At 38.9% G+C, this 14,535-nt stretch overlaps 1 protein-coding gene across 2 annotated transcripts in view; it reads right to left on the bottom strand.

Moving 5' to 3' along the window:
* UBQLN1 (ubiquilin 1) overlaps positions 1-9,523 on the bottom strand; it is a 50,501-nt gene extending 40,978 nt beyond the window's left edge. For both annotated transcript variants that reach the window (XM_058565563.1, XM_058565564.1), the window contains exon 1: positions 9,334-9,523. In XM_058565563.1, coding sequence (XP_058421546.1) covers positions 9,334-9,513 — 180 coding nt within the window. In that variant the 5' untranslated portion in view covers positions 9,514-9,523. The remainder of the gene's footprint in view (positions 1-9,333) is intronic.
* Positions 9,524-14,535: the final 5,012 nt, after the last annotated feature.

The following is a 14,535-nucleotide window of genomic DNA, read 5'->3' as shown; positions in this document are numbered from 1 at the left end:
CACATATTAATAGCATTTAGCAAGAATTTTCTAAATAGCTGAATAATACAGTGCACTCAAACATCTGCTATTTCAGTATTTCAAGTCACAGGCCCTCCAAGAGTCTCTATTTTTTAATCAGTTCCTTACTCCATATTGCTAGTATCTCTTGAAAAAACATCCATGCTCAATAAATCGTCCGATGCAATAGTTCAACCAGTTATCACTCTCCAAATGCCTGATGTTTGAGTAACCTTAAAGTTAGTACCCTCATTAAAAAACATCGCATAAATCTTACACAAAGATGTCAAGTGTGAGCATAACTACAGAGACATAAGCAGCTACATGAAAAAAGAGCCCCTTCTTATAAGCAAAAATGAACGCTCAGTCATAAACATTACAATGCATTATCCAGAAAAAAACGTATATTTTTAAAAATAAGAGTTTCCATGACCTAAATCTGACAAAGAAAAACTAAATATTTCACTATTCATGTGCTAGGATACGCTTTACGCTTCCTTCTACTGCAAAACATTGACTCAATTCACTGGCAGACAAAAGGGTGCAAGAGAAAAAGCAATACAAGTAAAGCATATAAACTCTCAGCCAGGTATTTTATACATATTATCTCATGAAATCCTACAAACAACCTAGCGAAGCAGGTATTATATCACATGTTAAAAATGTTGCCAGTGAGGCTCAAAGGAAGCACCTTGCCCTAAGTCAGACCTCTCAAATTCCAAGCTTCATGCTCTCTCCAAAATGCAGACCACATTTTAGTTGGTTAGAACTAATGAGTTGGTTCTACATATGCTAATATGCTAATATGGAAAGATGACAAAAATACAAGTAAAAAGAAAGATAAAGAAAAGTGTGGGTTATGATCCATCTACTTACCAGAAATAAACAGAAAATTATATACATGTATACAAATAAGCATTTTTCTGGACAAAATCACCTATATATATATATAAATATATATATAAAGTTAGATTACCTTTTTTTTGAGTTGGTCTCCTTTTTATTTCATACTTTTCTACATCATTCGAATTTTCTAATCTTAAAGTAATAGCATGCATAATATATTTAATGTTTTCTTTGCATTCTATATTTTTAAAAACTAATAAAAGCCATATCCTTTATGAAAACTGGAGAGCTCTTTAAAGGCTATAAAAATAATTTAACAGGAACCATTATACCCAAGTCTAGAAATCTATATAGCAGCTGCTTAACCAGTAAACCAAGCAGTCTATGTTGTCGTATCTACAGGACATCAAACTAACTCATAATGGCATAAATGTACCCAGAAAAACCAGTGCAGATCTTCTGGTAATGAAAATATTTTGCAAAACGGAGGCACACATATATACATTTTATTCATACCTATAAAGAATGGAATCTGTTTCATGTGCTAACCCAATAATTTTTGCATGAAACAGCAGATTTATAGATGCTATCAACTTTAGTGTATAAAAATACTTGCAATCCTAATTTAAAGAGATTTTCTTTTTTCTACAGTGGAAGCTGCTCACATGAAAAACAAGTGAAAAGATGTCATTAAACATTTAACTAAACTAAGAATAAACATCACATTTTTCTAAGTAAATCACATTGTTAAAATATTTCCAAGTAAGTACAAAATATTGCAAATAAATCTTTGAAATACTATTTGCTCATTCACTGAATAAACACTTGCATTACTCAACATGTGCCAAACACAATGCTAGGTAGGCACCACAGGATTAGGAGGTAAACAAGACAGTCTTGTAAATTCTTACAGTATGGAACGGGGAGAAAAAAGTTCATATAAGCACAAAATGGTATCAAAGATTATAATTCTTGATCTAATTTAGATTGGTGAGTCCAATCAACCTCTGATAAACTAACATCTGAATAAACCTAAAGACTAAAAAGCCAGCTACAGAAAAGTTAAGGCAGCTTGGAGCTGTGGTTAGGTGTGGGCTCCAAAGTTAGTCACTGGCTTTTAATCTAAGCTCCAATATTTAATAGCTGTATGAATTTGATCACATTATTAATCTGACTCTCAGTTTCTTCCTTTTAAAAAGGGAATAATAATAAAAGTTGTGAAACTTTATAATGCATTATGCCTTGATAAGCCTGGAATAAATACTAGTTATTATGTTACTGTCATTAGCATCATTTGCAAAGGCCCAAAGGGGGAAGTAGTGAGTGATACTTGGGGGAAAAGACGACATACAAATGGCTGAAATGCAGTGAATAAAGGGGAAGAGATAAACAGGAGGCAAAGCATGAAGACTCTGTTAGCTGTGCTATCTAATTTGGAAGTCTCTAGCAACGTGGCTATTGAGCACCTGAAATATGGCTAATCCAAATTAAGGATGTGCTATAAGTAAAAAATACACACCAGATTTTGAAGTCTTAGTATGAAAATAATGTAAAATACTTCAATTTTTTATATCAGTTACATGTTGAAATGAAACTTAGAATACACTGGGTTAAATAAAATATATTATTGAAATGACAATACCCAAAAGGTAGAAGCAACCCAAGTGACCACTGATTAATGAACAGATAAACAAAATGGGGTGTATATACAAAATGGATTATTCTTCAGCCTTAAAATGGAAGGAAATTGTGCCACATGCTACAACATGCATGAAACTTCAGGACATTAAGCTAATGAAATAAGTCAGTCACAAAAGGACAGATACTTATGATTCCACTTTTATGAGATACCTAGAGCAGTCAAATTCATAAAGACAAAGTAGAAGTGTTGTTTTCAGGTGCTGGTGGGAGAGCAGAATGGAAAGTTATTATTTAATAGGTATAGGGTTTCAGTTCTGCAAGATGAAAAGAGCTCTGGAGATGCATGCTGGTCATGGCTGCACAATGTGAATGTATTTACCAGCACTAAACTGTACACTTAAAAATGGTTAAGATGGCAAATTTTGTTATGTCTATTTTTCACAATAAAAAAATTAATTTCACTTCTTTTAAATGGCTATGAGAAAATTTAAATTACACATGTGGCGTGCATTATATTTTTATTGGAGAGCACTATTATTTAACTCATGGTAAAATTTTTCAATGAGAAGGGTTTTGAGGAACAATATGAGAAGATCTAGAAGAGTAAGCCCTATTGCCCTAAGGCAGGGGTCAGCAACTTTCTGTAAAGGGTGAGACAGTAAATATTTTCAGCTCTGTGGGTCACATGGTCTGTTCTGAAAACAGCCATAGATAATAAATAAGCAAATGCACATGGTGGATTTGGCCCACTACAGTTTGCTGATCCTTGTTTTAAGGCATCTACTGTAAGCAATGGCTCCTACCAGCTCAGACTGCTAAATTTTCAGGAATTCTCTGGGCCAATTTAATATTGATAGCTTAAAATTTGCCATGATAAGAGTGTTTACAGCACAGAAATCAGCAAACACTACAAATCAGTGCTGTTTTTCCCGGAAGAACTGGTTGATAACGTTTACCAGCACACCGACTGTTGATAAAGAATTAACTTCTCTCCTATGCATTAGTTGTGAACCATCTTTGAGAAAAATGGATAGTCACTCAAATTATTTTCTGTGTTCTGTGGTTCAGATGAAGATCCCCAGCTAAGAAAGGGTGTTCTAGAAGAATTATGTTCCAGTAACCAGAATCAAGAGTGAACGTCCTGAGGCAGTTAAGAGTTGTGCTTGGAAAGAGGTGAGCTAAGGAGAGAGCAGTTTAAGAAGCTGCTGCAAGAGGGGTGCAGGAAGCCATGAGATCATGTATACACCGCACTCAGTAAAGGCTCAACAACTGCTAGTTACTTAAATACATATTATTGTGCATAATACTCTAGATTCATTTGTAAAGACGTATTTACTGAGCCCATACTATGCGCTAGGCTCTGGTAACACAAAGGAAACAATCACAGATCCTCTCTACCAGAAGAAATAAACATTAATCAAATAATCACATAAACACAGAACTTAAGTTGTGATGAATTATGACCAAAAACAGGATGAGAAAATACAACAAGGAATCCCAATCTAGTCTGAACAATCAGGAATACTTCTCTGAGAAGGTGACCTTTACACTGAGATTTAAGGGATGAGTGGCAATGGGCAAAGAGTGGGAGACATTCCACGTAACAAGAACCAACTGCACAAAAGTCCTGAGGCAGGTGGAAAAAAAAAAAAAAGTTATAACAGGTCAAGGAACTAAAAAGTCAACATGGCAAGAGCCAAGTGACCAAGAAGGAAAGAATGCATCAGAACAGAAAGGTAGGCAGGAGCCATACCACACAGGGCCTCACAGCCACGTTATATAAGTCTAAAATCAATGGGGAGCTATTAGTTCCATGTAGACAGACAGTAACATGATCTGATTAACATTTTTCAGAGATTGCTCTAGGAATGAATGGAGGGATAGCGGGGGGAACGAGAGAGAAAAGCGGAAAGGCTGACCAGAAGGCTATCATAGTTTCTAGGCAAGAAAAAATAGCAACTTAATGGAGTCAATCTTCAATCTTAAAGTACCTACTTAATCTATTAAATACTCTACAGCAGCAATTCTTGGTGTCAGGATACCACTCTTTTACAAATTGAAACCCCAAAGAGTTTTTGTTTATGTAGGTTATATCTACTGATATTTACTATATTAGAAATTAAAACTAAGAAATCTTTAAAAATATTCATTTTACAATAACAATCAACTCAGTACATGTTAATATAAGTAACATCCTTATGAAAATAACTATGCTTTCCTAGCGTGAAGAGTAGCATTGTTTAAAATTTTTGCAAATCACTTTAGTCCCGTAATAAAAGATAATTGCATTTCACATCTTTTGTGATATCTCACATCTTAAAGCTTCTGGAAAAGTGCATTGTCCGTTTTTGAGAGAATTAAGAGTGAAAAACACAAACATCATCTCAGAATTATTATAAAAAGTTTTGATCTCATAGTCCTCCTAGAAGGATCTTCAAGAACCCCAGACCATACTGAGAACTGCTGCTTGAGTAACAGAAAGCTAAGTAATCACAATGAGATACCAATTTATAGCAACTAGGAAGGCTAAAATCAAAAACAATAACAAGTGCTGCAGATAATATACAGTAATCGGAATCCTCATGCATTGCTGGTGGGAATATAAAACGGTACAGCTGCCTTGGAAAATAGTTTGACAGTTTCTCAAAAAGTTAAACAGAGAGCTACCACATGACCCAGTAGTTCCACTCATAGGTATACACTCAAGAAACACGAAAACACATGTCCACACCAAAACTAGTATGAGTATTCACAGAACCATTATTCATAATGGTCAAAAGTACAAACAACCCAAAAGTCTATCCACCGATGAATGGAGAAATAAAGTGTGATACATATCTATACAGTGGAATACTATTCAGCAATAAAAAGGAAATACTGATACATGCTACAACATGGATGAACCTTGAAAACATTTGCTAAGTGAAAGAAGCCATTCACAAGTTTTAAAAATCTGGTGTGTATTTTTCACTTACAGTACATTTCAAATCAGTCCAACCACATTTTAAGCGCTGAATAGTCAGATGGGGCTACTGGTACCAATGCAGACAGTGCAGTTCTAGATCCACACTATAAAATATAACGTTAAATGATATTTATGATAACGACCCTGAGGCACCGCAATTCCCCTTATCAAGGAAAGGCTCAATTCTATTCAACACAATATTTATATTATGTCTAAGTATGTTAATATTTTTCTAAAAGTTTCAAGTGATGAGGATGTTTTCTGAAACTAGAATATACCTTGCTTGAATATTTCAGCTAACAGTATTTCAAAATCTTACACTATAACCTAGAGGGCTACAAAATCCCAGATCAAGCTAGTAAGAAGTTACATGGAAGCTCCCTTCCATTCTCTGCACTAATTTTAATCACACACACACACACACACACCTTTCTTCTGGACTTCATCTTGCTTGTTGACACTTGGAAACGTTCAAACTGTTTCCAAAAACAGATAACCAACAATTAATAGAAAACATAATCTGATACACAGGGACTTTACCACTACACATGTATCTACTTTTTTAATCTATTTACTTATATTATGAAAACCCCTACTAACGAAACCACCTTGGAACATACATAGTGAAGTTCATAGTCTAACCACTCTTAAGCAGAAATTTAAACACTTTGCAATTGATTCTGAGTGCTCAATGAAAAATAAATTTCACTTTAATTTCGAAAAAGTGTAAACTTCATTATCAATCTTAAACAAGTAACATTTGTTATATATCAATGTATTACAGTATCTTGTTACTGCCTGTTGGTGATACACACGCAAAAAGAAACAGAGGAAAAAATAAGAAAATTAATTACCACCTTACAACTTATTTTACAATTGAGCCAGGAGGTTTAATATAATCCCATCCAATTATTAGAACACATTCGCGCAAACACTATTTCAGTATAATCTATCAAGAGAATTTACACTATATAGGAACACTTATTGAAAGAGATTTTAAATTGTAAAACATGGGATTTGCCTAATAGAAAGCCTTTAACATTATCCTTTTGTAGGTCTCTTGCTTACCCCCTCTTTACCTCTAAGATTAGATAAGAATTTTTAGGACTAAATACTTCCCAATTTTTTCCTGAACATTTTTAGTGGAATCAATGTCATTAAGTATATTTTAATGACAAATTTTAATCTGTAGCAAATAGTTTAAATCTATCAAACTCTTTAAGAAAAATTTAAATTACAAAATGACAGATCCTTTTGTGCTTCCTGTAGAATTTTACAAATCATCTGAAAACTGCTTTTCTTATTCTTGCACATTTTCCTCTATGTACTTCCCTTAGACCTCATAGATAATTCGTCTTCAGGTTCTTAATGCAAATGGTGAGCTTCAATTTTCATCATGTTTTCCGCTTCAACAGAAAGCATTTAACAAAATAAAAATTCAACTGCCATCAGAAAAAGTTGCTTCAGAAAAGCTTTAATTTTATCTTATCAAAATTTTACTTTGGTTACAGAGCAATAAAATTAAAACTTCCACAAAATTTAAAATTCTAATTTCACCATCACAAAAACTAAAAATCCTCACAGATATAACATCATAAAATGACCTAAGTGAATTTTCCTACTTATAAAACACTGACTCTTTCTAATCTTTTACAGTAAAATGCTGAAAGCAGCCAGGATAGTGGAGGCCTGAACTAGGAATCTTAGAAAGAAGATCCAAGGACTTCAAAAGTTAATATGGCTACACACCCACTACTAGAGCTAAAATGAAAGACTGACACTATTAAATGTTAGCAGGGATGTGGAGCAACAGGAACTCCCACGCACTGTCAGTAGAATTGCAAAATGGTACAAGCACTCTTTAAAAATATAGTTTCTTATAAAACTAAACCTACAGATGGGGCTGCAAAACGGTACAAGTCCCTTTAAAAATTTCTTACAAAATGAAACCTACAACTAGCTATCCTAAAACCCAGTCATTCCACTTCTAAGTATTTAACATGAGAGAGAAAAGCTTTTGTCCAACAAAAGATCTGTACAAGAGTGTTCACAGCCAACTAACTGGAAACAGCCCAGGTGACCCTCAACAGACAAATGGATAAATTATGGTATATTCACACAATGGAAGACAGCACAACAATAAAAAAGAACTACTGATATACACAACAAGAATGAATCTCAAAAACGTTATGCTGAGTAAAGAGCCTTACCCCAAAGAGTACATAGCATATAATCCCACTTATATGAAGTTTTGGAATACCCAAAACTAATCCATGGCGAAAAAAATCACAACAGTGGTTGATGGAGGGGAGAGCAACTGAACTGATTGAGAAAAAGCAAGAGGGAACTTTCCAGTCAATTATGAAGTTATACATCTTGATAAGGCTTTGGATTGCAGAGATGTATATGTATTTGTGAAATTTCATGGAATGGCAACCATGTGCATTTCATTGCATGTCAAATTTACCTAAAAAAAAAAAATTGCACTCAGTTTAATGACGGACACATTGCTGAAGTGCTCTTAAAGGTAACATGTACCGATATTTACAACTTACTTTGAAATGCATCCAAAAAATAAAAAGGACTGATAAACGATTAGCTGTGTGACAAAGCAAATAAAGCAAAATGTTAATTGTAGGTGATGGACATACAGGTGTTCACTGTACAATTCTTTCAACTTTCTTGTATGTTGGAAAATACAAAAACGTTAAGGAAAATTTTTACAGGAAAATTGACAGACAAAAAAATGTGATTCCCTGGCTGGTAAAAGTTTCTCTCACTTGATGCTACGCACTACTTACTGCTTCACAAAACACACCACCTTTCCGAACTATATACACCAGGCCCTAATCATTTACTATCTCTGGGAAACAAAGGTCGATTTCGGGAACTGCCGTTTCCTGATAAACTTCACATTGAGATCATCAGAGATCAACTCAATTATTATGGAAAATATCCTGGGATGTATATTCAGGAATAAGCTAAAACAATTTGAATTCTTCAAGATTCTTAGTTAACTGCAAAATTTGTATTCCTCAACAGATTTTAAATAGTAAATTATTTGTAATATTCTCCACTAATTCCACTTTTGTTCTCTCTTATTGGATTGCAACCGCTATTATCTGAATAACATAGCTATCATCCGTCTCAAGTTAAACAAAAACCTCCCCAATGACTGGCATCTGAGGGATGACAAATATAGTAAAACGGAAACAGCAAGTCATCAATGAAAGTCATCCACCTTTCTCCTCAGGCCTAGTACTATTACTTAAGATGTGGCTGAAACCAGTTTCTACGTCATAATTTTATTTCTAAAAATTGGAAAGTGGGAAAGATTTTAGCAGTCAAAACGCATATCTAAATGTACACGTGCTCCTCACCCCAAAATCTACCTTAACCCGCGGCAAGGTAAAACAATGAGCACCCCATCCCCCGCTTTTTTTTTTTTTTTTTTAATTCACGAGACAAAACCGCAGACTAGGCTAAAGCGAACCCTCGCCCCAGCCCAGCCTCCACGCCTCCACCCCGCCCGGAGCCGGCGGAGGGTCCCTTCCTTTGTGAGGAGCAAGAGGGAGGCGCTGGGGGCGGGGAGCCGGGGAGGGGGCCGGGGGTCTCCGAAGCAGGAGGGAGGCGCGGACGGCGCGGCGTCGGCGCGTCCCACAAACAGGCCGCGCGGCCCCGCCACAAACCTCTGCGGTGTCGCAAGAAGCAAACCCACGAACTTGGGTGTGATCTCATTTGGGATAAACCCCGGAGAAAGGCCGAGGGCACCTCCGGGGACACCCCCTCCCAAGCCCTTCTAAAACGCCTTCGCCTGCCGGGGGCGGAGGTCCCGCCGCCATCCCCACCCCACCGCAGCCTGAGCCCAGGGCGGCCCGCACCTGCTGGACGGAGCTGTTCTCGGGCACAGCGAACTCCTCCTTCTCCTTCGGGGTCTTCACGGTGACTTTCATGATCTTGGGCTCCGCAGAGGCAGCGGCCGCGGGGGCGCCGGCACCCTCGGCCGCGGCGGCGCCGTCCTGGGAGCTCGGAGGGCCGCCGCTTTCACTCTTCTCGGCCATGGCGGCGGCGGCAGTGACTCAGGCGCGCAGGAGGGAGCAGGCGAGCGAGGGAGAGCCAGGAGACGCCAGAGCCGACCGGCCCGGGCAGCGGAGAATGCGGCGCACGCCGCCGCAATGGCAACGGGCGCGGGGCCACCCTGGCGGGCAAGGGGCCGCGGAGTCGGTGTGGGCTCCGGCGCAGGCCCGGGTCGGGCGCTCGGCAGCCGCCGTGTGTTCAGACGCCGCTTGGTCGCAGCGACATCCGCAGCCGCCGCTTCCTCCTCCCGCCCCTCCCCCCACGTCCCTCCGCCGGCGCCGCGCGGAGCACGCCGGGTAAGGCGGCGGGCGGCGTCGCCGAGTCATATTCGGCGGGCGTCGCTTCGAGCCACGGATGCTGTTCTTGGCCTTTCCCGCTGCATTGCTCAAAGTCTGGGCGCGTTCAGAGAGAAGGACTAAAAGCCAGCTGGAGCGGCAAAAGTCAGTTCATTTTTTTTCACCCCTCTCACTACAAAAATAAATTCGCGGGTTCTAGGAGGCACTATAATGGCGCACGGGGATGACGTCACGGCTAGCGAAATTACTAGAAAGAAGGCTCGACCACTGGGCGCTGCGGCCGGGGATGCGCCTGCGCGCTGGTGGTCCAGGAAGTTTCCCCACCCCGTCACCTTAGGCACCGCGGTGGCCGTGCTCGTGTCTTCGTCTCCGCAGCGCCCCTTCGTGCGTCGCGTACCCTGCTGGGAGGAGGCTGGGTAGTAAATGCCTGCGAGCTGTTCTGTTGTTGCTATTTTAATACGGTTCATTTTTGCCTACTTGGAAGACTTAAAATGCTTGATCGTATTGCCTGGGGTGCGGGAGTTATTAATGAGGGAAAGATCCTCATCATAACGAAAGGAAAATGGAGTAGATGCCTGTAGCCACCCTGCGCAATCCCGCGGAGTCATTGCTTCTTGGCCAGGGCTTCCGCCCTTGGGTCAGCCAGGTTCGGTCAGGTGATCAGAACACCTGTGTCGACAGTGGACTCCGCTCCCGCGCCGACAGCCGTGCGCGAGCATCCCCGAGTTGTCTGTGAACACTATCCCCCAGAATGTTTGGGACGGAAACGGTGCCCAAGGAGTGCCCGCCCCACTGGAACAGTTTAATGTAGCTGAGGTGTTCATTTTATATTCTTCTATCCGGTTAAGTTACTGCGCCATTTCACACTTCAGGTGCTGTTCAAGATAGTTGTTCAAAAACTATTTTCCCTGTAATATGGGTACAAATAAGAAACAGGAAGTTAATTTCTCCCTGAGAATTCTAAATTTGAAATGACGTCATCATTTGCCTTTAAAGATGACTTGCAAGGAATATACAACCCAGAACATTAACTTTATTAATCAGTATTGCGCAAATGTAAACTCTGACAGCTAACTATAACCCAAATATGCAAAGATACGCTCTGTATTTGTTTTTAAAATGTCCAACTCTGTTGTGGGAATAAATACTCTTGCATTAAGACTACTTTTTAGCAGATCCCCTTTGGAATCTGGGTGTAAGAGAAGTTCTGAAAGTATAAGTTCAAATACATACATAGACATCATCAGACAGCAGCTAAATTTCTCGCAGCATTGTTCAGTAACATGAAGAAATTACACAAGGCTCTCTGCTGAAGGATGTCTTCTTGTTTATGTCTAGATGTGGGGTAATCGTTACTTCTCAAGGTAGAAAGTTCCACCATTGGACAACCAATCATTTATCTCTAATCCTGCACTTATAAAAGTGTAATTATCTGTGTCTACATTAATTTCTAAAAAATTCTTATGTGTATGCACAAATTATGAAATTATCTGTGAGAATATACAGTATAGTTAGTTATTTGTTATGGCACTTTTTAGAAATAATCCTACTTTTTAAGGAAACATTGGAGGTGGGGGTCTAGATCAGGGATCAGCAGTCTTTCAGGGAAGACTGGATAGTAAATATGTTATGCTTTGTGGCCATACATTCTCTGTCTCAAATCCTCAGCTCTGCCCTTGTAGCACAGAGCAACCATAGACAATACATACATGAATAAGTGAGGCTGTTTTCCAATAAAACAACTTACAACAACAGGCATAGGATCTGATGTGGCCCACAGAGTCTAGATGTCTATTTGAGGCATTTTCTTCTGAATGATTTTTGTTTATTAAATGGTCAGTCTGAAAAAAAATTACAAGAGCTTATTTATTTAATTCTACAAACATTAAGTGAGGACAATTAATGTCCAAATATTGTTGAGGATAACAAAGACAAATAAGACTCAGTCTCTGCCCTCAAAAAACTTAGTGGCTAGTTGGATGGAGGTTGGGGAGAGAGAGGGAGGGGAAGATAAGCAGTGAGGTGCTGGTAAATGTTTAATAACCAACTCTCCAGAAAACAAGCCAATTTATAGCATTTGCCAAGTTCCTTGATATAAATACTTGCTAAATAGCCAATCTCAAGCTACCAACTTGAGGTCAACTGGCTCACAAAATAACCTGAAATTTCACCAGTCAGTTTCATGAGCCAATATGAGGCAGCTCTAACTGGATAGGTCCCTTTTTATAGGTCCCAATATTCAAACTTAAAGTATACAAGGTTATTATTCACATAGTAGAAGAATACTTCCTTGACAGAATGAGTTAATTCTCAATAAACAAGAATTTATTGAGCAAAGTTTAATCCTATGTCCAGGAACTTATATAACTTCAACACAAGGTAGTACATATGTCATGTCAAAGAAGTGGTGTAAATAACATGCATCATCATTTTACTCTCGTACTTTAAATTCATCATAAGCTTCCACTGTCTGGAAGATAAAACCCAAGCTTCTTAACTAGGATTTCAAGGCCTGCCAAACTAACTCCTGGTCTGTCTTTCACGCTGCACTCTCATTACTCTCTATGGATAAACTCCATTACAGGCAAGCATGTTTATTACCATCTATAGAAGAACTTGTACATTATACTTTTCTCACCTCTGATCATTCCTTCAAGTCATTACACTCCCCACGTTGTGCCTGTTATTGCTACCTCCTCTCTAAAACCTTTCTTGAGCACCCAAGCCTACAGAATCATTTTTTTTCTCTGACCTTTGGCATAATTATTTGTATGCTTCACTTGACTATTTGTCACTTGTAATATTGCTTCCATTACCTAAAACTATTTCTCCTGCTACCAGTCTAGTTCATACCCTCATTAACTCTGGCCTTCATTCCAGCAATAACCTGCAGATTCCTCTGTCTCAGTCTAACGTCTCATCCTCAAAACTATTTTCTGTTGATGCCATATGTTATCCTAGAACTAAGCTTTGATCATGACACCTAGAAAATTTTCAGTAGCTCTCACCAAAGTTTTAGAATAATGTCTAAACTTTTTGGCATGGCATCCAGGGCCCTCTGTGACAACAAAACCTTGCTCATCACTCATATCTTACCCTCAAGCAAACAAGTCCACTAAGTTCTCCAGGCTTGTCTTGTGCTTTCCCGCCTCAAGCCTTCAACACAACATTCTCACTGCAAGTAGAAATTCTTCCCCCTCATTCTGACTCCATTGTTGTTTTTCCCCATCCTTCAAACATCACCTGAAATGTGACTTTCCCTAAAAATTTTTCCCTGATAAGCTTTTTTTTGATCAGAAATATTCTCTAAATACTCTACATTCCCATATAGCTTTATTACCTTTTTGGTGTCACTTATCACATTCTGCCTTGTATTACACTTAATTGTATGCATATTTTAGACATTTTTTAGACAAGGTGCTTGAAAACAAGTCTTAAGCATCATATATACCACACAGTGCCCAAACTAATTTCTTGGCATGAGAGCATTTACTGTTGAACTGAATTGTTGAACTGTCATGTTTTCCACTAGAGAGGAAATTCATTTAGAGCAGTAGATCATACTTTACACCCCTGTCTCACCCAAGGTTTATAGTATAGTGACATATAGATAGATTATAGACAGATACAAACACACATACTTTGAAACTTACTTGCTTTGCAATAGGTTCAGAGGAAGGAAACATTATTCGCTCCCTGCTTGGGGTGGGGGAAAGCGGGAGAGTCAAAAAGGATTTCGAGGGAAATGATTTGAGCCAGGCCTTGAGGAATGGATATGATTTGTTAAGGGTGTTGAGAGGGGCAGCGTCGTGAGAAAGATGCAGTAGTGGGAAACAGAAACTCTGCTAGGGCACTGATCTTAGTGTGGTCCACAGCCTAGGAACAGTCCACAAATATCTCTAGGACTACTTCAAAACAAAGGGAATAGGGTAAGATGTTCAAGTTTCTAAGCCTTAGGGCTAGGGAAGAGATGGTGGTGAGGAGGGGTGTTTACTTTATTAATTTGCCAACTAAAATTTCAGACCACTGGGTAGAGTGTGCAAATACATCTCCAGTCACCACAACCTTTGAATAAAAGCTCCTGAGAAGGAACCTGCAGCTGTGCCAGGAACTGCATAACATACAGAAGCAACAAGAGGGCCAGCAGTGGCACAAGTGAAGGCGATATCGCAAGCTTCTCTGAAGAATACACCTGTGGTTCTTATTTTGCTCCAGTCTCACTCTTTGTTTTTTAAATTTTCATTCTGAAATAATTATAGATTCATAGGAAGTTGCTAAAATAGTACAAAGAGACCCATGTACCCTTCACCCAGCTTCCCCCGATGGTGACACCTTAAGTTGTTGTATAATATCAAGCTAGGAAACTGACATGGTAACTAAACTACTGACTTTATTCAGTTTTCACCATATTTTTTAACCTACATTCATTTGTATACGTGCATGTGTGTGGTTCTTGCAATTTTATGCCATGTATAGGTTTGTATAACCATACCACAGTCAAGATACAGAACTATTCCATCTCTAGTCTCGCTATTTTTTATCCTTATACAGCAGACTTTCTCGACTTGGACACTATTGACATTTGGGGCCAGAATTCTTTGTTGGGGGGTGCTTTTCTGTGCATTGTAGGATGTTTAGCAGCATCCCTGACCTCTGTCGCTAGATGCCAATAGCATCCCCCCAACCCCTATTATGACAATCAAATGTCTC

The sequence above is a fragment of the Diceros bicornis genome, chromosome 22, assembly GCF_020826845.1.
Source record: "Diceros bicornis minor isolate mBicDic1 chromosome 22, mDicBic1.mat.cur, whole genome shotgun sequence".
NCBI classification, from domain to species: domain Eukaryota; kingdom Metazoa; phylum Chordata; class Mammalia; order Perissodactyla; family Rhinocerotidae; genus Diceros; species Diceros bicornis.
Note: the sequence above shows the minus strand (reverse complement) of the source record. Positions and strands in the feature narration are given on the sequence as shown.